The 23,413-nt window shown below is 51.7% G+C and overlaps 1 protein-coding gene across 1 annotated transcript in view; it reads right to left on the reverse strand.

Moving 5' to 3' along the window:
- The window catches only part of LOC142905335 (sodium/potassium-transporting ATPase subunit alpha-3-like), a 141,950-nt gene that overhangs the window by 44,920 nt on the left and 73,617 nt on the right, over nt 1-23,413 (reverse strand). Inside the window, exons 7-12 of the mRNA XM_076064795.1 lie at nt 20,222-20,356; nt 15,428-15,545; nt 10,295-10,563; nt 8,542-8,740; nt 6,135-6,244; nt 2,206-2,340 (exon numbers count right to left, since the gene is read on the reverse strand). Of these exons, the coding sequence (XP_075920910.1) occupies nt 2,206-2,340; nt 6,135-6,244; nt 8,542-8,740; nt 10,295-10,563; nt 15,428-15,545; nt 20,222-20,356 (966 nt within the window). The remainder of the gene's footprint in view (nt 1-2,205; nt 2,341-6,134; nt 6,245-8,541; nt 8,741-10,294; nt 10,564-15,427; nt 15,546-20,221; nt 20,357-23,413) is intronic.

Raw genomic sequence — 23,413 nt, forward strand, 5'->3', positions numbered from 1 at the left:
GACAGGGAGAGAGACAGGGAGATGGTGAGAGAGACAGGGAGAGAGACAGCGAGATGGTGAGAGAGACAAAGAGACAGGGAGAGAGACAGGAAGAGAGAAGGGAGATGGTGAGAGAGACAAGGAGATGGTGAGAGAGACAGGGATATGGTGAGAGAGACAGGGAGACAGGGAGAGAGACAGGGAGAGAGACAGGGAGAGAGACAGGGAGACAGGGAGAGAGACAGGGAGAGAGACAGGGAGATGGTGAGAGAGACAGGGAGATGGTGAGAGAGACAGGGAGATGGTGAGAGAGACACAGAGACAGGGAGAGAGACAGGGAGACAGGGAGAAAGACAGAGAGAGAGACAGGGAGACAGGGAGAGAGACAGGGAGAGAGACAGGGATGATGAGAGTGAGTGAGAGACAGGGAGAGAGAGACAGGGAGATGGTGAGAGACAGGGAGAAACAGGGACAGGGAGAGAGACAGAGAGAGAGAGAGACAGGGAGATGGAGAGAGACAGAGACAGGGAGAGACAGGGAGATGGAGAGAGATGGAGAGAGAGACAGAGAGAGAGACACACAGAGATGATGAGAGTGAGTGAGAGAGAGAGAGAGACAGGGAGATGGTGAGACACAGGGAAATGGTGAGAGACGGAGAGGGAGACACACAGAGTGAGACAGAGAGCATGAGAGTGAGTGTGAGACAGAGTGAGTGAGTGTGTGAATGAGTGAGAGAGTGAGTGTGTGTGTGTCTGTGTGTGTCTGTGTGTGTGTGTAGGTGTGTGTGTGTAGGTGTGTGTGTGTGTCTGTGTCTGTGTGTCCGGCAAAACAACCCCCTACCTCCTCGCGGTGCCGGACGGGCAACTCTGTCGTGGACAATGCTGTGGGGGGAGGGCCAATTCCGATTGGCTCCTCCCCTCATGGCGTCTGTGTCCATCACAGGGGCTAAACGGGGGCTCTGGACGGGTGCGAGGGGCTGGTAACCCCTCCACCTTCAATTAATTACCACTAAACCACGACTAAAATATCTAACTAATAAGCTTGTGCCGGAGGCCCCGGGGGGCCAGGCGTCTATGCCGTCTCCTGGCCAAACCCCAATTGGCGGAGCCAGGAGATTGAATCTCAACCCTCGGGGCTCCTCCAGAAACAACGAAAAGCCACTACGTGTGGCCACGTGGAATGTTCGAACGCTCACTGCGGAGGAGAGGCTGCCACTCCTCTGTCGGGAGCTGGACCGGTACCGCCTGGATCTCTGTGGCATTCAGGAGGTCCGGTGGACCGGCTCTGGCTCCTGCCACCATGAGGGGTGGACAGTCCTCTACTCGGGGCAGCAGACTGCCAAACAACAGGGTGTGGGTCTTCTTTTGAACAAAATAATGAAGGGGGCGTGGGAGCGTGGCGGTGAGGTGTGGGAAGCTGTAAGCCCCAGGCTACTTTGGGCTCGCCTTCCCATCAACCGGAGGCGAGGAATGGTGGTCGTGGTTACTTATGCCCCCACCGAAGACGAACATCCGTGGAGGGATGCAGGCACTCACTCATTCACTCACTGTGAGCGTGTGAGTGTGTGAGTGAGTGAGTGAGCGTGCAAGTGAGTGTGTGAGTGAGTGGGTGAGTAAGTGGGTGAGTGAGTGAGTGTGTGAGTGAGTGTGTAAGTGGGTGAGTGAGTGAGTGTGTGAGTGAGTGTGTGAGTGAGTGGGTGAGTGGGTGAGTGTGTGAGTGAGTGGGTGTGAGTGAGTGTGAGTGAGTGAGTGTGTGAGTGAGTGAGTGTGTGAGTGACTGAGTGAGTGTGTGAGTGATTGAGCGTATGAGTGTGTGAGAGATTGAGTGATTGTGAGTGAGTGTGTGTCAGAGTAAGTGAGTGAGTGACTGAGTGAGTGAGCGTGTGAGTGAGTGAGTGACTGAGTGAGTGACTGAGTGAGTGACTGAGTGAGTGACTGTGTGAGTGAGTGAGTGAGTGACTGAGTGAGTGAGTGAGTGACTGAGTGAGTGAGTGAGTGAATGACTGAGTGTGTAAGTGAGTGACTGAGTGAGTGAGTGACTGAGTGACTGAGTGACTGAGTGACTGAGTGACTGAGTGAGTCAGTGAATGACTGAGTGACTGAGTGAGTCAGTGAATGACTGAGTGACTGAGTGAGTGAGTGACTGAGTGAGTGACTGAGTGAGTGAGTGTGAGACAGAGTGAGCAATCGCCAGGCGTGACCAGAGTGGTGAAGTATGGCTGTCCACCTGGTACTTGTTGGTGGAGTTGAAGGGGATTTCGGCCACTTTGTGATTCTTTTCCCGCATCTCCTTCACGGAGCCCATGCAAACCTCGATACACTTGAGGAGTGCAGACTCACTCGCATCACCAGCTACGTCTCGCTACGTAGACACAGAGACACAGTGAGACACAGTGAGACAGTGAGACAGAGAGAGACACAGAGAGACACAGAGGGACAGAGAGAGAGACACACAGAGAGACACAGAGACACACAGAGAGAGACACAAAGAGAGACACAGAGACTTCGATACACTTGAGGAGTGTAGACTTACTCGCATCACCAGCCACGTCTCGCTACGTAGAGACACACAGAGAGACACACAGAGACAGTGAGACAGAGAGAGACACAGTGAGACACACAGGGAGACACAAAGAGAGACACAGAGAGACACAGAGACCTCGATACACTTGAGGAGTGTAGACTCACTCGCATCACCAGCTACGTCTCGCTACGTAGACACAGAGACACACAGTGAGACAGAGACACTGTGAGACAGAGACACAGAGAGAGACACACACAGAGAGAGACACAGAGACACATAGAGACACACAGAGACACAGAGAGACACAGAGACCTCGATACACTTGAGGAGTGTAGACTTACTCGCATCACCAGCCACGTCTCTCTACGTAGACACACACAGAGACACACACACAGAGAGACAGTGAGACAGAGAGAGACAGAGAGAGACACAGAGACACACAGAGGCACAGAGAGATACACTTGAGGAGTGGAGACTGACTCGCATCACCAGCCACGTCTCGCTACGTAGACACAGACAGAGACACACACAGAGAGAGACAGTGAGACAGAGAGAGACAGAGAGAGACACAGAGCCACAGAAAGACACACACAGAGACACAGAGAGACACAGAGACCTCGATACACTTGAGGAGTGCAGACTGACTCGCATCACCAGCCACGTCTCGCTACGTAGACACAGAGAGACACACACAGAGAGAGACAGTGAGACAGAGAGACACACAGAGACACAGTGAGACAGAGAGACACACAGAGACACAGTGAGACAGAGAGAGACACAGTGAGACACACAGAGAGACACACAGAGACACAGAGAGAGACACACACAGAGAGAGACACAGAGACACACAGAGACACACACAGAGACACAGAGAGACACAGAGACCTCGATACACTTGAGGAGTGCAGACTTACTCGCATCACCAGCCACGTCTCGCTACGTAGAGACACACAGAGACACACTGTGAGACAGAGACACAGAGAGAGACACACACAGAGAGAGACACAGAGACACATAGAGACACACAGAGACACAGAGAGACACAGAGACCTCGATACACTTGAGGAGTGTAGACTTACTCGCATCACCAGCCACGTCTCGCTACGTAGACACAGAGACACAGAGAGAGACAGAGACACAGTGAGACACAGAGAGACACACAGAGACACATAGAGACACACAGAGACACAGAGAGACACAGAGACCTCGATACACTTGAGGAGTGCAGACTGACTCGCATCACCAGCCACGTCTCGCTACGTAGAGACACACAGAGACACACAGTGAGACACAGTGAGACAGAGAGAGACACAGAGAGACACAGAGAGACAGAGAGAGAGACACACAGAGAGACACAGAGACACACAGAGAGAGACACAAAGAGAGACACAGAGACTTCGATACACTTGAGGAGTGTAGACTTACTCGCATCACCAGCCACGTCTCGCTACGTAGACACAAAGACACACAGAGACACAGTGAGACAGTGAGACAGAGACACAGAGATACACACAGAGACACAGTGAGACACAGAGACAGAGAGAGACACAGAGAGACACAGTGAGACAGTAAGACACAGTGAGACACAGTGAGACACACAGGGAGACACAAAGAGAGACACAGAGAGACACAGAGACCTCGATACACTTGAGGAGTGTAGCCTTACTCGCATCACCAGCCACGTCTCGCTACGTAGACACAGAGACACACAGTGAGACAGTGACACTGTGAGACAGAGACAGTGAGACACACAGAGACACATAGAGACGCAGAGAAACACAGAGAGACACAGAGAGACACAGAGACACAGAGAGACACACAGAGACACAGTGAGACAGAGAGACACACAGAGACACACACACAGAGACACACAGTGACACAGTGAGACACACAGGGAGACAGAAAGAGAGACACACAGAGAGACACAGAGACACACAGAGAGACATAGAGAGAGACACACAGAGACACACAGAGAGACAGAGACACTGTGAGACAGAGACAGAGAGAGACACACACAGAGAGAGACACAGAGACTTTGATACACTTGAGGAGTGCAGACTCAGTTGCATCACCAGCCACGTCTCTCTAAGTACACACAGAGAGACACAGTGAGACACACGCAGAGACACAGAGACATACACAGAGAGAGACACACACAGAGAGAGACAGAGAGATACAGAGAGACACAGAGAGAGACACACACAGAGACACAGAGAGAGAGAGACACAGAGACACAGTGAGAGAGATACAGAGACAAAGAGAGACACAGAGACACACACACACACAGAGACACAGAGACACAGAGAGCCACACACAGATACACAGAGACAGAGAGAGAGAGAGAGACACAGATACACGGAGAGAGACACAGAGACACAAAGAGACACACACAGAGAGAGACAGAGAGAGACAGACACACACAGAGAGACAGAGAGACACACAGAGAGAGAGAGACACACAGAGAGAGACAGAGAGAGAGACACAGAGAGACACAGAAAGAGACAGAGAGACACTTAGAGACACAGAGAGACACTGAGACAGAGAGACACACAGAGAGAGACAGAGAGACCAAGTGACAGAGAGAGACAAAGAGATGGTGATGGTGATGACGGTGATGTTGATGGTGATGATGGTGATGATGATGTTGATTTTGATGATGATGGTGATGATGGTGGTGATGTTGATGTCGATGATGGTGATGGTGATGATGATGACGATGATGATGGTGATGATGGTGATGGTGGTGATGTTGATGATGATGGTGATGTTGATGTCGTGTTTATTCTACCTTGAGGATGGTGATGATGGTGATGTTGATGATGATGGTGATGTTGATGGGGAAGATGATGATGGTGATGATGGTGATATTGTTGATGACGATGATGATGATGGTGACGATGATGTTGATGGTGATGATGGTGATGTTGTGTTTATTCTACTTTGAGGATGGTGATGATGGCGATGTTGATGGTGATGATGATGGTGATGATGCTAGTGATGATGATGATGACGATGTTGATGATGATGCCAGTGATGATGATGATGATGATGACGATGGTGATGATGATGTGTTTATTTTACCTTGATGACGATGATGATGCTAGTGATGATGATGTTGATGTCGTGTTTATTCTACCTTGAGGATGATGATGATGATGATGACGATGATGATGATGCTAGTGATGATGATGATGATGTTGATGTCGTGTTTATTCTACCTAGATGACGATGATGATGCTAGTGATGATGATGGTGATGTTGATGTCGTGTTTATTCTACCTTGAGGATGGTGATGATGATGATGACGATGATGATGCTAGTGATGATGATGATGTTGATGTCGTGTTTATTCTACCTTGATGACGATGATGATGCTAGTGATGATGATGGTGATGTTGATGTCGTGTTTATTCTGCCTTGATGACGATGATGATGCTAGTGATGATGGTGATGATGTTGATGTCGTGTTTATTCTGCCTTGAGGATGATGATGATGATGCTAGTGATGATGATGATGTTGATGTCGTGTTCATTCTACCTTGATGACGATGATGATGCTAGTGATGACGATGATGATGCTAGTGATGATGATGGTGATGACGATGGTGATGTTGATGTCGTGTTTATTCTACCTTGAGGATGGGGAGTCCATCCTGGCCTCCCTTGAAGACGGCACGGTTACAGAGAGACGCAACTCGAGCGAGGGCTGTCCATGTAGCAGAACTCTTGTCGAAGGCCAGGCCTAGACACACACAGAGAGACACACAGTGAGACACACAGAGACACACAGAGACTAAGACCCACAGAGACACATAGAGACTCACAGAGACACACACAGAGACACACAGACACACGGTTACAGAGAGACGCAACTCGAGCTAGGGATGTCCATGTAGCAGAACTCTTGTCGAAGGCCAGGCCTAGACATAGACACATAGACACAGAGACACACAGACACACACAGAGACACACACAGAGACACGGTTACAGAGAGATGCAACTCGAGCTAGGGCTGTCCATGTAGCAGAACTCTTGTCGAAGGCCAGGCCTAGACACACACATAGAGACACACAGTGAGACACACAGAGACTCACAGAGACTAAGACCCACAGAAACACATAGAGACTCACAGAGACACACACAGAGACACAGGCACACAGAGACACACATAGACACACATGGACACACAGAGACACACAGACACACTCACAGAGACACAGAGACACACAGACACACAGAGACTAAGACCCAAAGAGACACAGAGAGACTCACAGAGACACACACAGAGACACACAGACACATGGTTACAGAGAGACGCAACTCGAGCTAGGGCTGTCCATGTAGCAGAACTCTTGTCGAAGGCCAGGCCTAGACACACACAGAGAGACACAGAGTGAGACACACAGAGACACACAGAGAGACAGAGACAGATAGAGACACACAGAGACACAGAGAGACACAGAGACACACAGAGACACACAGACACACACAGAGACACACAGAGACACAGAAACATACAGACACACAGAGACACACAGAGACACTCACAGAGACACACAGAGATACACACACAGAGACACAGAGACACACAGAGACACGGTTACAGAGAGACGCAACTCGAGCTAGGGCTGTCCATGTAGCAGAACTCTTGTCGAAGGCCAGGCCTAGAGACACAGAGACACACACAGACACAGAGACACACAGAGACACAGACACACAGAGACACACAGAGACACAGAGAGACACAGAGACACACAGACACACACAGACACACACAGACACACACAGAGACACACAGACACACAGAGACACACAGAGACACACACCACCACTACCACCATCACCACCACTACCACCACTACCACCACCACCACTACCACCACTACCACCACCACCACAACTACCACCACCACCACCACTACCACCACCACTATCACCACCACTACCACTATCACCATCACCACCACTACCACCACCACCACTACTACCACTACCACCTTCACCACCACTACCACCACTACCACCACCACTACCACCACCACTACCACAGTACCTGACTGATCCTCTGTGGTATCTGCCTCGTGGATCTGGTTATCAAACCACTACTACCACTACCACCACCACTACCACCACCACTACCACTACCACCACTACCACCACCACCACTACCACCACCATCACCACCACCACTACCACCACCACTACCACCACTACCACCACCACTACCACCACTACCACCACCACTACCACCACTACCATCACCACCATCACCACCACTACCACCACCACAGTACCTGACTGATCCTCTGTGGTGTCCGCCTCGTGGATCTGGTTATCAAACCACTACCACTATCACCACCACTACCACCACCACCACCACCTTCACCACCACCACCACCACTACCACCACTACCACCACCACCACCACTACCACCACCACTACCACTACAACTACCACCACAGTACCTGACTGATCCTCTGTAGTGTCCGCCTCGTGGATCTGGTTATCAAACCACTACCACCACTACCACCACCACTATCACCACCACTACCACATCTACCACCACTACCACCACCACTACCACCACCACTACCACCACCACCACCACTACTACCACTACCACCACTACCACCACTACCACCACCACTACTACTACCACCACCACCACCACAGTACCTGACTGATCCTCTGTGGTATCCGCCTCGTGGATCTGGTTATCAAACCACTACCACTATCACCACCACTACTACCACTACCACCACTACCACCACCATCACCACCACTACCACCACCACTACCACCACTACCACCACCACCACCACCACTACCACTACCACCACCACTACTAACACCATCACCATCACCACCACCACCACCACAGTACCTGACTGATCCTCTGTGGTGTCCGCCTCGTGGATCTGGTTATCAAACCACTACCACCACCACCACTATCACCACCACTACCACCACCACTACCACCACTACCACCACTACCACCATCACCACCACCATCACCACCACCACCACTACCACAGTACCTGACTGATCCTCTGTAGTGTCCGCCTCGTGGATCTGGTTATCAAACCACATGTGTGCCACAGTCATTCGGTTCTGTGTCAGAGTCCCCGTCTTGTCCGAGCAGATGGTGGAGGTGGAACCCAGTGTCTCCACTGCCTCCAGATTCTTCACCAGGCAATTCTTCTTGGCCATGCGCTTGGCTGTCAGCGTCAGGCACACCTGGGGTGGGTGGGTGAGTGGGTGGGTGGGTGGTGGGTGGGTGGGTGGTGGGTGGGGTGGGTGGGTTAGTGAGTGGGTGGTGGGTGGGTGGGTGGGGTGGTGGGTGAGTGGGTGGGTGAGTAGGTGGGTGAGTAGGTGGGTGGGTTAGTGAGTGAGTGAGTCGGTGAGTGAGTGAGTAGGTGGGTGAGTGGGTGGGTGGGTGAGTGAGTGAGTGGGTGAGTGTGTGGGTGAGTGAGTGTGTGGGTGAGTGAGTGAGTGAGTGGGTGAGTGGGTGGGTGGGGTGGTGGGTGGGTGGGTGAGTGAGTGGGTGGGTGGGTGAGTGGGTGGGTGAGTGGGTGGGTGGGTGGGTGAGTGGGTGAGTGAGTGGGTGAGTGGGTGGGGTGAGTGAGTGGGTGGGTGAGTGAGTGAGTGAGTGGGTGGTTGAGTGGGTGAGTGAGTGAGTGAGTGTGTGGGTGAGTGGGTGAGTGGGTGGGTGGGTGAGTGAGTGGGTGAGTGGGTGAGTGAGTGGGTGAGTGAGTGGGTGGGTGAGTGAGTGGGTGAGTGTGTGGGTGAGTGAGTGGGTGGGTGAGTGAGTGAGTGAGTGGGTGGGTGGGTGGGTGAGTGAGTGGGTGGGTGAGTGGGTGGGTGGGTGAGTGAGTGAGTGGGTGGAGTGGGTGAGTGAGTGAGTGGGTGAGTGAGTGTGTGGGTGAGGGAGTGGGTGAGTGAGTGGGTGAGTGGGTGGGTGAGTGGGTGGGTGAGTGAGTGTGTGAGTGAGTGGGTGGGTGAGTGAGTGGGTGAGTGTGTGGGTGAGTGAGTGGGTGGGTGAGTGAGTGAGTGGGTGGGTGGGTGAGTGAGTGGGTGGGTGAGTGGGTGGGTGGGTGAGTGAGTGAGTGGGTGGAGTGGGTGAGTGAGTGAGTGGGTGAGTGAGTGTGTGGGTGAGGGAGTGGGTGAGTGAGTGGGTGAGTGGGTGGGTGAGTGGGTGAGTGGGTGAGTGAGTGGTTGAGTGAGTGGGTGGGTGAGTGGGTGGGTGGGTGGGTGGTGGGTGGGTGAGTGGGTGGGTGGGTGGGTGGGTGGGGTGGGTGGGTGGGTGAGTGAGTGAGTGAGTGTGTGGGTGAGTGAGTGAGTGGGTGAGTGAGTGGGTGAGTGAGTGGGTGAGTGTGTGAGTGAGTGAGTGAGTGGGTGGGGTGAGTGAGTGGGTGAGTGTGTGAGTGAGTGAGTGTGTGGGTGAGTGAGTGAGTGGGTGGGGTGAGTGAGTGAGTGGGTGGGTGAGTGAGTGGGTGGGTGAGTGGGTGGGTGGGTGAGTGGGTGAGTTGGTGGGTGTGTGGGTGAGTGAGCGAGCGAGCATTCGCCGCGATGTTGACGATGAGAAACCTCACCCACCACCCACCACCACCACCATCACCACCACCATCACCACCACCACCACCATCACCACCCACCACCATCACCACCACCACCATCACCACCACCATCACCACCACCACCACCATCACCACCACCACCACCACCACCATCACCACCACCCACACCACAACCACAACCACACAACCACCCACCCACCCACCCACAACTCACGGTGACGGTGGCGAGCAGGCCCTCGGGTACGTTGGCAACGATGATCCCGATGAGGAAGATGACTGCCTCGAGCCAGTTGTAGCCCAGGATGAGCGAGAGCACGAAGAACGAGACTCCGAGAAAGACTGCCACGCCGGTGATGATGTGGATGAAGTGTTCGATTTCGACTGCGATGGGCGTTCGTCCGACCTCTAGGCCCGAGGCGAGGGTGGCGATTCGCCCCATCACGGTACGATCGCCAGTGTTAACCACCACCCCTCGTGCCGTGCCTGGTGGGGGGGGGTGGGTGGGGGGGTGGGGGGGGGTGTGGGGGGGTGTGGGGGGTGTGGGGGGGGGGGTGAGTGGGTGGGTGGGGGGGTGAGTGAGTGAGTGGGTGAGTGGGTGAATGGGTGGGTGAGTGAGTGGGTGAGTGAGTGGGTGGTTGGGTGTGGGGGTGAGTGAGTGGGTGAGTGGGTGAGTGGTTGGGTGAGTAAGTGGGTGGGTGAGTGGGTGAGTGGGTGGGGGGGTGAGTGGGTGAGTGGGTGGGGGGGGTGAGTGGGTGGGTGAGTGAGTGGGTGAGTGGGTGGGTGGGTGAATGGGTGGGTGAGTGGGTGGGTGAGTGAGTGGGTGGGTGGGTGAGTGGGTGGGTGAGTGGGTGGGTGAGTGAGTGAGTGAGTGGGTGAGTGGGTGAGTGAGTGGGTGGGTGGGTAGGTGAGTGAGTGGGTGAGTGGGGGAGTGAGTGGGTGAGTGAGTGGGTGAGTGGGTGGGTGGGGGGGTGAGTGAGTGGGTCAGTGGGTGGGTGAGTAGGTGAGTGAGTGGGTGAGTGGGTGGGTGGATGAATGAGTAGGTGAGTGGGTGAGTGAGTGGGTGAGTGAGTAGGTGAGCGGGTGGGTGAGTGGGTGAGTGAGTGAGTGGGTGAGTGGGTGGGTGAGTGGGTGAGTGGGTGGGTGAGTGAGTGAGTGGGTGGGTGAATGAGTGAGTGGGTGAGTGGGTGGGGGAGGTGAGTGGGTGGGGGGGGTGAGTGAATGAGTGAGTGAGTGAGTCGGTGAGTGAGTGGGTGAGTGGGTGAGTGGGTGGGTGAGTGAGCGAGTGAGTGAGTGAGTGGGTGAGTGGGTGAGTGAATGGGTGGGTGAGTGAGTGAGTGGGTGAGTGAGTGGGTGGGTGAGTGGGTGGGGGAGTGAGTGGGTGAGTGAGTGGGTGGGTGGGTGAGTGAGTGGGTGAGTGGGTGGGTGAGTGGGTGGGTGGGGGGGTGAGTGAGTGGGTCAGTGGGTGGGTGAGTAGGTGAGTGAGTGGGTGAGTGGGTGAGTGAGTGGGTGAGTGAGTGAGTGGGTGGGGGAGGTGAGTGGGTGGGGGGGGTGAGTGAATGAGTGAGTGAGTGAGTCGGTGAGTGAATGGGTGGGTGAGTGGGTGGGTGAGTGGGTGGGTGTGTGGGTGGGTGAGTGAGTGAGTGGGTGGGTGAGTGAGTGAGTGGGTGAGTGAGTGGGTGGGTGAGTGGGTGGGGGAGTGAGTGGGTGAGTGAGTGGGTGGGTGGGTGAGTGAGTGGGTGAGTGGGTGAGTGGGTGGGGGAGTGAGTGGGTGAGTGAGTGGGTGGGTGGGTGAGTGAGTGGGTGAGTGGGTGAGTGGGTGGGTGAGTGGGTGGGTGAGTGGGTGAGTGAGTGAGTGGGTGAATGGGTGGGTGAGTGAGTGGGTGAGTGAGTGGGTGGTTGGGTGTGGGGGTGAGTGAGTGAGTGGGTGAGTGGTTGGGTAGTTGGGTGGGTGGGGGGGGTGAGTGGGTGGGTGGGGGGGGGGGTGAGTGGGTGAGGGGGTGGGTGAGTTTGTGTGTGTGTGTGGGTGTGTGTGTGTCTGTGTGTGTGTCTGTGTGTGTGTGTCTGTGTGTGTGTGTCTGTGTGTGTGTGTAACTGTGTGTAACACTGTGTGACTGTGTGTGTATGTGTGTGAGTGTGTTTCACTGTGTGTGTGTGTGTGTGCTCTGTGTGTGTGACTGTGTATGTGACACTGCGTGTGACTGTGTCTGTGTGTGTCTGTGTGTGTGTGACTGTGTCTCTGTGTGTGTCACTGTGTCTGTGTGTGACACTGTGTGTGTGTCTGTGTGTGACACTGTGTGTGTGTGTCTGTGTGTGTGTCTGTGTGTGTAACGCTGTGTGTGTGTCTGTGTGTGTGTGTCTGTGTGTGTGAGTGTCTGTGTGTGACACTGTGTGTGTAACACTGTGTGTGTCTGTCTGTGTGTGTGTGAGTGTCTGTGTGTGACACTGTGTGTGTAACACAGTATGTGTGTCTGTCTGTGTGTGTGTGAGTGTCTGTGTGTGACACTGTGTGTGTAACACTGTATGTGTGTCTGTCTGTGTGTGTGTGAGTGTCTGTGTGTGACACTGTGTGTGTAACACTGTATGTGTGTGTGACACTGAGTGTGTGAGTGACACTGTGTATGTGTGTGTATGCGTGAAACTATATGTGACACTGTGTGTGAGTGTGTATGTGTGTCACTGTGTGTGTGTGTGTGTAACTGTGTGTGTGACACTGTGTGTCACTGTGTGTGTGTGTAACACTGTGTGTGTGTAACACTGTGTGTGTGTATGTGTGTGTGTGTCACTGTGTGTGTGTAACTGTGTGTGTGACACTGTGTGTCACTGTGTGTGTGTGTAACACAGTGTGTGTGTGTAACACTGTGTGTGTGTCACTGTGTGTGTGTATGTGTGTGAGTGTCACTCTGTGTGTGTGTGACACTGTGTGTATGTGTGTGTGTGTCACTGTGTGTGTGTGTGTCTGTGTGTATGTGTCTGTGTGTGTCACTGTGTGTGTATGTGTCTGTGTGTGAGTGTCACTGTGTGTGTGTGTGAGTGTCACTGTGTGTGTGTGACACTGTGTGTGTGTCTGTGTGTGTGTGAGTGTGTCTGTGTGTGTGTGTGAGTGTTACTGTGTGAGTGTCACTGTGTGTGTGTCACTGTGTGTGTGTGTGAGTGTCACTGTGTGTGTGTGTGTCTGTGTGTGTGTGTCACTGTGTGTGTCACTGTGTGTTTGTGTGAGTGTCACTGTGTGTGTGTGTGTCACTGTGTGTGTGTGTGAGTGTCACTGTGTGTGTGTGTCTGTGTGTGTGTGTCTGTGTGTGTCACTGTGTGTGTGTGAGTGTCACTGTGTGTGTGTGTCACTGTGTGTGTGTGTGAGTGTCACTGTGTGTGTGTGTCTGTGTGTGTGTGTCTGTGTGTGTCACTGTGTGTTTGTGTGTGAGTGTATGTATATGTGTGAGTGTCACTGTGTGTGTGTCTGTGTGTGTGTCACTGTGTGTGAGTGTATGTGTGTGTGACACTGTGTGTGTGTATTTGTCTGTGTATGTGTGTCACTGTGTGTGTCTGTGTGTATGTGTGTCACTGTGTGTGTGACACTGTGTCTGTGTGTGTGTGTGTGTCTGTGTGTATGTGTGTGTCACTGTGTGTGTGTGTGTCTGTGTCTGTGTGTGTATGTATGTGTATGTATGTGTGTGTGTCACTGTGTGTGTGTCACTGTGCGTGTATGTGTGACACTGTGTCTGTGTGTGTGTGTCACTGTGTGTGTATGTGTCTGTATGTGTCTGTGAGTGTCACTGTGAGTGTCACTGTGTGTTTGTGAGTGTCACTGTGTGTGTAACACTGTGTGTATGTCTGTGTGTGTCACTGTGTGTGTGTGAGTGTCACTGTGTCTGTGTTTGTGTCTGTGTGTGTCACTGTGTGTGTGTGTGAGTGTCACTGTGTGTGTATGTGTCTGTGTGTGTCACTGTGTGTGTGTCACTGTGTGTGTGTCTGTGTGTGTGTCTGTCTGTGTGTGTCTGTGTGTGTGTGTCACTGTGTGTGTGTGAGTGTCACTGTGTGTGTGTGAGTGTCACTGTGTGTGTGTGTGTGAGTGTCACTGTGTGTGTCACTGTGTGTGTGTGTTTGTGTCTGTGTATATGTGTCTGTATGTGTGTGTGTGAGTGTCACTGTGTGTGTCTGTGTATATGTGTGTTACTGTGTGTCTGTGAGTGTCACTGTGTATGTCTGTGAGTGTCACTGTGTCTGTGTGTGTGTGTGTCTGTGTGTGTGTCTGTGTGTGTATCTATGTGTATGTATGTGTCTGTGTGTCTGTGTGTGTGTCACTGTGTGACACTGTGTGTGTGTGTGTCACTGTGTGTCACTGTGTGTCACTGTGTGTGTGTCTGTGTGTGACACTGTGTATGTGTGTGTCACTGTGTGTGTGTCACTGTGTGTGTGAGTGTGTCACTGTGTGTGTGTGAGTGTCACTGTATGTGTCACTGTGTGTGTGTGAGTGTGTGTGTGTGTCACTGTGTGTATGTGTGTGTCACTGTGTGTGTGTGTCACTGTGTGTGTGTGTGTCACTGTGTGTGTATGTGTGTGTCTGTGTGTGTCTGTATGTGTCTGTGAGTGTCACTCTGTGTGTGTGTGTCTGTGTGTGTGTGTGACACTCTGTGTGTGTGTGTCTGTGTGTGTGTGTGACACTCTGTGTGTGTGTGTCTGTGTGTGTGTCTGTGTCTGTGTGTGTCTGTGTGTGTGTGTGAGTGTCACTGTGTGTGTGTCACTGTGTGTGTGTGTCACTGTGTGTGTGTGTGTAACACTGTGTGTGTGTGTCTGTGTATGTGTCTGTGTGTGTGTCACTGTGTGTGTGTGTTACTGTGTGTCTGTGAGTGTCACTGTGTATGTCTGTGTGAGTGTCACTGTGTGTGTGTCACTGTGTGTGTGTCACTGTGTGTGTTTGTGTGTCTGTGTATATGTGTGTCACTGTGTGTGTGAGTGTCACTGTGTGTGAGTGTCACTGTGAGTGTGTGTGTGTCTGTGTGTGTCACTGTGTGTGTGAGTGTCACTGTGTGTGAGTGTCACTGTGAGTATGTGTGTGTCTGTGTGTGTCACTGTGTGTGTGAGTGTCACTGTGTGTGAGTGTCACTGTGAGTATGTGTGTGTCTGTGTGTGTCACTGTGTGTGTGAGTGTCACTGTGTGTGAGTGTCACTGTGAGTATGTGTGTGTCTGTGTGTGTCACTGTGTGTGTGAGTGTCACTGTGTGTGAGTGTCACTGTGTGTGTTTGTGTGTCTGTGAGTGTCACTGTGTATGTGTGTGTGTGTCACTGTGTCTGTGTGTCTGTGAGTGAGTGTATGTATGTCTGTATGTGTCACTGTGTGTGTGAGTGTCACCTTCGACACAATTTGTTGAGAAGAAGGCGATGTTTTTGGTTTCCAGGGGGTTCTCGTTCGTGAATTCTGGGGAGCGACTTTGAGGTTCAGACTCTCCCGTCAGGGACGAGTTGTCCACCTGCAGAGAGACACGGCGGGGACATAGACACAGAGACACGTCAGGGACGAGTTGTCCACCTACAGAGAGACACGGCGGAGACAGAGACACAGCAGGGACAGAGACACAGCGGGGACAGAGACACAGCGGAGACACAGACACAGCGTGGACAGAGACACAGAGACACGGCGGAGTCAGAGACACGTCAGGGACGAGTTGTCCACCTACAGAGAGACACGGCGGGGACATAGACACAGAGACACGTCAGGGACATAGACACAGAGACACAGCGGGGACAGAGACACAGAGACACGTGAGGGACATAGACACAGAGACACAGCGGGGACAGAGACACAGAGACACGTGAGGGACATAGACACAGAGACACAGCGGGGACAGAGACACAGAGACACATCAGAGACGAGTTGTCCACCTGCAGAGAGACACAGCGGAGACAGAGACACAGAGACAGCGGAGTCAGAGACACGTGAGGGACAGAGATACAGAGACACGTCAGGGACTGGTTGTCCACCTACACAGAGACACAGCGGGGACAGAGACACAGAGACACGTCAGGGACATAGACACAGAGACACGTCAGAGACGAGTTGTCCACCTACAGAGAGACACGGCGGGGACAGAGACACAGAGACACGTGAGGGACGAGTTGTCCACCTACAGAGAGACACGGCGGGGACATAGACACGTGAGGGACATAGACACAGAGACACAGCGGGGACAGAGACACAGAGACACGTCAGGGACATAGACACAGAGACACAGCGGGGACAGAGACACAGAGACACGTGAGGGACATAGACACAGAGACACAGCGGGGACAGAGACACAGAGACACAGCGGACACAGAGACACGTCAGGGACGAGTTGTCCACCTGCAGAGAGACACGTGAGGGACAGAGACACAGAGACACAGCGGACACAGAGACACAGAGACACAGCGGGGACAGAGACACGTCAGGGACGAGTTGTCCACCTGCAGAGAGACACGTGAGGGACATAGACACAGAGACACAGCGGGGACAGAGACACAGAGACACGTCAGGGACGAGATGTCCACCTACAGATAGACACGGCGGAGACAGAGACACAGAGACACGTGAGGGACATAGACACAGAGACACGTGAGGGACGAGTTGTCCACCTGCAGAGAGACACGTGAGGGACAGAGACACAGAGACACAGCGGACACAGAGACACAGAGACACGTGAGGGACGAGTTGTCCACCTGCAGAGAGACACAGCGGGGACAGAGACACAGCGGGGACAGAGACACAGAGGCAGCGGAGACACAGAGACACAGCAGAGACACAGACACAGCGGAGTCAGAGACACGTCAGGGACGAGTTGTCCACCTGCAGGGAGACACATCGGGGACAGAGACAATGTGAGTGTCTCTGTGTCTCTGTGAGTGTCTCTTTGTCTCTGTGAGTGCCTCTGTGTCTCTGTGAGTGTCTCTGTGAGTGTCTCTGTGTGTCTCTGTGTGTGTCTGTGTGTGTGTCTCCGTGTGTGTCTCTGTGTGTGTCTCTGTGTGTATGTCTCTGTGTGTCTCTGTGTGTCTCTGTGTCTCTGTGAGTGTCTCTGTGTGTCTCTGTGAGTGTCTCTGTGAGTGTCTCTGTGTGTGTCTCTGTGTGTATGTCTCTGTGTGTCTCTGTGTCTCTGTGAGTGTCTCTGTGTGTCTCTGTGTGTCTCTGTGAGTGTCTCTGTGAGTGTCTCTGTGTGTGTCTCTGTGTGTCTCTGTGAGTCTCTGTGTGTGTCTCTGTGTGTGTCTCTGTGTGTGTCTGTGTGTGTGTCTCTGTGTGTGTCTCTGTGTGTCTCTGTGTGTCTCTGTGTGTGTCTCTGTGTGTGTCTGTGCGTGTCTCTGTGTGTCTCTGTGTGTGTCTGTGTCTCTGTGTGTGTCTGTGTCTCTGAGTGTCTCTGTGTGTCTCTGAGTGTCTCTGAGTGTCTCTGAGTGTCTCTGTGTGTCTCTGTAAGTGTGAACTGTGTCTCTCAGTCTCTGTGTGTCTCTGTGTGTCTCTGTGTGTCTCTGTGTGTCTCTGTGTCTCTGAGTGTCTCTGTGTCTCTGTGTGTCTCTGTAAGTGTGTCTCTGTGTCTCTGTGTGTCTCTGTGTGTCTCTGTAAGTGTGTCTCTGTGTCTCTGAGTCTCTGTGTGTCTCTGTGTGCCTCTGTGAGTCTGTGTGTCTCTGTGTGTCTCTGTAAGTGTCTCTGTGTGTCTCTGTAAGTGTGTCTCTGTGTCTCTGAGTCTCTGTGTGTCTCTGTGTGTCTCTGTGAGTCTCTGTGTCTCTGTGTCTCTGTAAGTGTGTCTCTGTGTATCTGTGTGTCTCTGTGTGTCTCTGTAAGTGTGTCTCTGTGTCTCTGAGTCTCTGTGTGTCTCTGTGTGTCTCTGTGTCTCTGTGTGTCTCAGTGTGTCTGTTAGTGTCTCTCTGTGAGTGTCTCTGTGTGTGTCTCTGTGTGTGTCTCTGTGTGTCTGTGTGTGTCTCTGTGTCTCTGTGTCTCTGTGTGTCTCTGTAAGTGTGTCTCTGTGTCTCTGTACGTGTCTCTGTGTGTCTCTGTGTCTCTGTAAGTGTGTCTCTATGTCTCTGTGTGTCTCTGTGAGTGTCTCTGTGTCTCTGTAAGAGTGTCTCTGTGTCTCTGTGAGTCTGTGTGTCTCTGTAAGTGTGTCTCTGTGTCTCTGTGTGTCTCTGTGTGTCTCTGTGAGTGTCTCTGTGTCTCTGTAAGAGCGTCTCTGTGTCTCTGTGTGTCTCTGTAAGTGTGTCTCTGTGTCTCTGTGTGTCTCTGTAAGTGTGTCTCTGTGTCTCTGAGTCTCTGTGTGTCTCTGTGTGCCTCTGTGAGTCTGTGTGTCTCTGTGTGTCTCTGTGTGTCTCTGTAAGTGTCTCTGTGTGTCTCTTTAAGTGTGTCTCTGTGTCTCTGAGTCTCTGTAAGTGTCTCTGTGTGTCTCTGTGTGTGTGTCTCTGTGTGTCTCTGTGAGTGTCTCTGTGTCTCTGAAAGTGTCTCTGTGTGTCTCTGTAAAAGTGTCTCTGTGTGTCTCTGTGTGTCTCCGTAAGTGTGCCTCGGTGTGTCTCTGTGTGTCTCTGTGTGTCTCTGTGTGTCTCTGAGTCTCTGTAAGTGTCTCTGTGAGTGTCTCTGTGTCTCTGTAAGTGTGTCTCTGTGTCTCTGTGTGTCTCTGTGAGTGTCTCTGTGTCTCTGTAAGAGTGTCTCTGTGTCTCTGAGTCTCTGTGTGTCTCTGTGTGCCTCTGTGAGTGTGTGTGTCTCTGTGTGTCTCTGTAAGTGTCTCTGTGTGTCTCTGTGAGTGTCTCTGTGTCTCTGAGTCTCTGTAAGTGTCTCTGTGTGTCTCTGTGTGTCTCTGTGTGTCTCTGTAAGTGTGCCTCTGTGTCTCTGAGTCTCTATGTGTGTCTCTGTGAGTGTCTCTGTGTCTCTGTAAGTGTGTCTCTGTGTGTCTCTGAGTCTCTGTGTGTCTCTGTGTGTCTCTGTAAGAGCGTCTCTGTGTCTCTGTGTGTCTCTGTGTGTCTCTGTGTGTCTCTGTGTCTCTGTGTCTCTGTGAGTCTCTGTGTCTCTGTGTCTCTGTAAGTGTCTCTGTGAGTGTTTCTGTGTGTCTCTGTAAGTGTGCCTCTGTGTCTCTGAGTCTCTGTAAGTGTCTCTGTGAGTGTCTCTGTGTCTCTGTAAGAGTGTCTCTGTGTCTCTGAGTCTCTGTAAGTGTCTCTGTGTGTCTCTGTGAGTGTTTCTGTGTCTCTGAGTATCTCTGTGAGTGTCTCTGTGTCTCTGTAAGAGTGTCTCTGTGTCTCTGAGTCTCTGTAAGTGTCTCTGTGTGTCTCTCTGTGTCTCTGTAAGAGTGTCTCTGTGTCTCTGAGTCTCTGTAAGTGTCTCTGTGTCTCTCTGTGTCTCTGTAAGAGTGTCTCTGTGTCTCTGTGTGTCTCTGTGAGTGTCTCTGTGTCTCTGTAAGAGGGTCTCTGTGTCTCTGTGTGTCTCTGTAAGTGTCTCTGTAAGTGTGTCTCTGTGAGTCTCTGTGTCTCTGTGTGTCTCTGTGTGTCTCTGTGTGTCTCTGTGTCTCTGTGAGTGTCTCTGTGTCTCTGTGAGTCTCTGTGTCTCTGTGTCTCTGTGTGTCTCTGTGTCTCTGAGTCTCTGTAAGTGTCTCTTTGAGTGTCTCTGTGTCTCTGTAAGAGTGTCTCTGTGTCTCTGTAAGAGTGTCTCTGTGTCTCTGTGTGCCTCTGTGTGTCTCTGTGTCTCTGTGTGTCTCTGTGTGTCTCTGTAAGTGTGTCTCTGTGTGTCTCTGTCTCTGTGTGTCTCTGTGAGTGTCTCTGTGTGTCTCTGTCTCTGTGTGTCTCTGTGTGTCTCTACCTTGCAGCCGTGGGCCGAGATGATTCGCAGGTCAGCCGGGATTCGGTCACCGCCCTTGATCTCGACCAAGTCGCCGGCCACCACCTCCACCGCGTTGTGTCTCTGTGTGTCTCTGTGTCTCTGTGTCTCTGTGTGTGTCTCTGTGTGTCTCTGTGTGTCTCTGTGTGTCTCTGTGTGTGTCTCTGTGTGTCTCTGTGTGTCTCTGTGAGTCTCTGTGTGTCTCTGTGTGTGTCTCTGTGTGTCTCTGTGTGTCTCTGTGTCTCTGTGTGTCTCTGTGTGTCTCTGTGTGTCTCTCTGTATCTCTGTGTGTCTCTGTGTCTCTGAGTCTTTGTGTCGTGTCTCTACCTTGCAGCCGTGGGCCGAGATGATTCGCAGGTCAGCCGGGATTCGATCTCCGCCCTTGATCTCGACCAAGTCGCCGGCCACCACCTCCACGGCGTTGATCTGCAGCTTCTCTCCCTCGCGGATCACAAGCGCTTGCTACACACAGACACACACACACAGACACACACAGAGATACACACAGTTATACACACACACACAGACACACAGATACACACACAGTTACACACACAGTTATACACACACAGAGACACACACAGTTACACACACACACAGACACAGTTACACACACACACACAGACACAGTTACACACACAGACACACAGAGTCACAGTTATACACACACAGAGACACACACAGTTACACACACACAGACACAGTTACACACACACAGTTACACACACACAGTTACACACAGACACACACACACAGAGAGACACACAGAGACACACACAGTCACACACACACAGAGACAGACACAGTTACACACACACAGACACAGTTACACACACACAGTTACACACAGACACACACACACACAGACACACAGAGATACACACAGTTACACACACAAACACACACAGAGACATACACACACAGTTACACACACACACACAGTTACACACAGTTACACACACAGCCACACACACACACAGACACACAGTTACACACACACACAGTTACACACACACAGACACACAGACACACACAGACACACACAGACACAGTTACACACACACACAGACAGTCACACACACAGTTACACAAACACACACAGTTACACACAGATACACACACACAGACACACAGAGACACACACACAGTCACACACACAGTTACACACAGACACACACACAGTTACACACACAGACACAGAGACATACAAAGATAAAGACAAAGATCCCCCATATAGCCTTAACAGACTGTAGGGGCAAGTGCTGTTAGCGAGCACCTATGAAGGCCGGAACGGTACACGAGGGGGTGGGTGGCCAGCACCACGCCCGACCGCCTTTGTCTCCCTAGTGGCAATGTTTACACACCGCACCAGGTACTCATTTGAGGCTGAGTCGACCTAGGGGAGGCCCGGGACCGGTTCAGATAATCGTCACTGGTGTTGGCCGTGAGCGGGAATCGAACCCGGGTCGCCAGGTTCATAGCGCAGCGTAGCGCTAACCGCTACACTATCGCTCCCCACACAGTTACACACACAGACACAGAGACATACACACACAGTTATACACACACACACAGACACACACAGACACACACAGACACAGTTACACACACACACACACAGACACACACAGACACAGACACACAGTTACACACACACACACAGTTACACACACACAGACACACACACACACAGACACACAGAGACACACACAGTCACACACACAGTTACACACACACACACACAGACACAGTTACACACACAGACACAGTTACACACACACACAGTTACACACACACACACAGACACACACAGACACAGTTACACACACACACACAGACACAGTTACACACAGAGATACACACACACAGACACAGAGACATACACACACACTTACACACACACAGTTACACACAGTTACACACACAGTCACACAATTACACACACACACAGACACACAGAGACACACACAGTCACACACACAGTTACACACACACACACAGACACAGTTACACACACAGACACAGTTACACACACACACAGTTACACACACACACACAGACACACACAGACACAGTTACACACACACACACACACAGACACAGTTACACACAGAGATACACACACACAGACACAGAGACATACACACACACTTACACACACACAGTTACACACAGTTACACACACAGTCACACAATTACACACACACACAGACACACACAGACACAGTTACACACAGATACACACACACACAGACACAGTTACACACAGATATACACAGACACATACACACACAGTCACACACACAGACACACACACAGTTACACACACAGTTACACACACAGACACAGTTACACACACACACACAGTTACACACAGATACACACACACAGACACACAGATACACACACAGTCACACACACACACACACAGACACACAGACACACACACAGTCACACACACACAAACACACACAGAGACATACACACACAGTTACACACACAGACACAGTTACACACAGATACACACACACAGTTACACACAGACACAGTTACACACACACAGTTACACACACAGACACACACACAGAGACACACAGATACACACAGTTACACACACACAGACACACACAGACACAGTTACACACAGATACACACACACAGACACAGAGACATACACACACAGTTACACACAGACACAGTTACACACACACAGTTACACACACAGACACACACAGACGGACACACAGTCAGACACACAGTTACACACACACACAGTTACACACACACAGACACACACAGTTACACACACAAACACAGTTACACACACACACAGTTACACACAGTTACACACAGACACACACACACACAGTTACACACACACAGTTACAAACACACACACAGCTACAAACACACACACAGTTACACACACACAGTTACACACACACAGACACACAGTTACACACACACAGTTACACACACAGACACACACACAGTTACACACACACACACACATAGTTACACACACACAGTTACACACACACAGACACACACAGTTACACACACAGTTACACACACACAGTTACACACACACAGTTACACACACGCATAGACACACAGACACACACAGACACACAGACACACACACAGACACACACACAGTCACACACACAGTTACACACACGGATACACAGTTACACACACAGTTACACACACAGAGAGACACACACAGACACACACAGACACACACAGATACACACAGACACACACAGACACACACACAGACACACACACATAGTTACACACACAGACACAGTAACACACAGATACACACACACACAGACACAGAGACACACACACAGTTACACACAGATACACACACAGACACACACAGACACAGTTACACACAGATACACACACACACACACAGTCACACACACACACACAGTCACACACACAGACACACACACAGTTACACAGACACACACAGACACACACACACAGACAGTTACATACGCAGAT

Source organism: Petromyzon marinus, unplaced genomic scaffold (genome assembly GCF_048934315.1).
Source record: "Petromyzon marinus isolate PM22_M1 ecotype Great Lakes invasive population unplaced genomic scaffold, UKy_Petmar_22M1.pri1.0 PM_Scaffold_74, whole genome shotgun sequence".
In the NCBI taxonomy this organism is placed as follows: domain Eukaryota; kingdom Metazoa; phylum Chordata; class Hyperoartia; order Petromyzontiformes; family Petromyzontidae; genus Petromyzon; species Petromyzon marinus.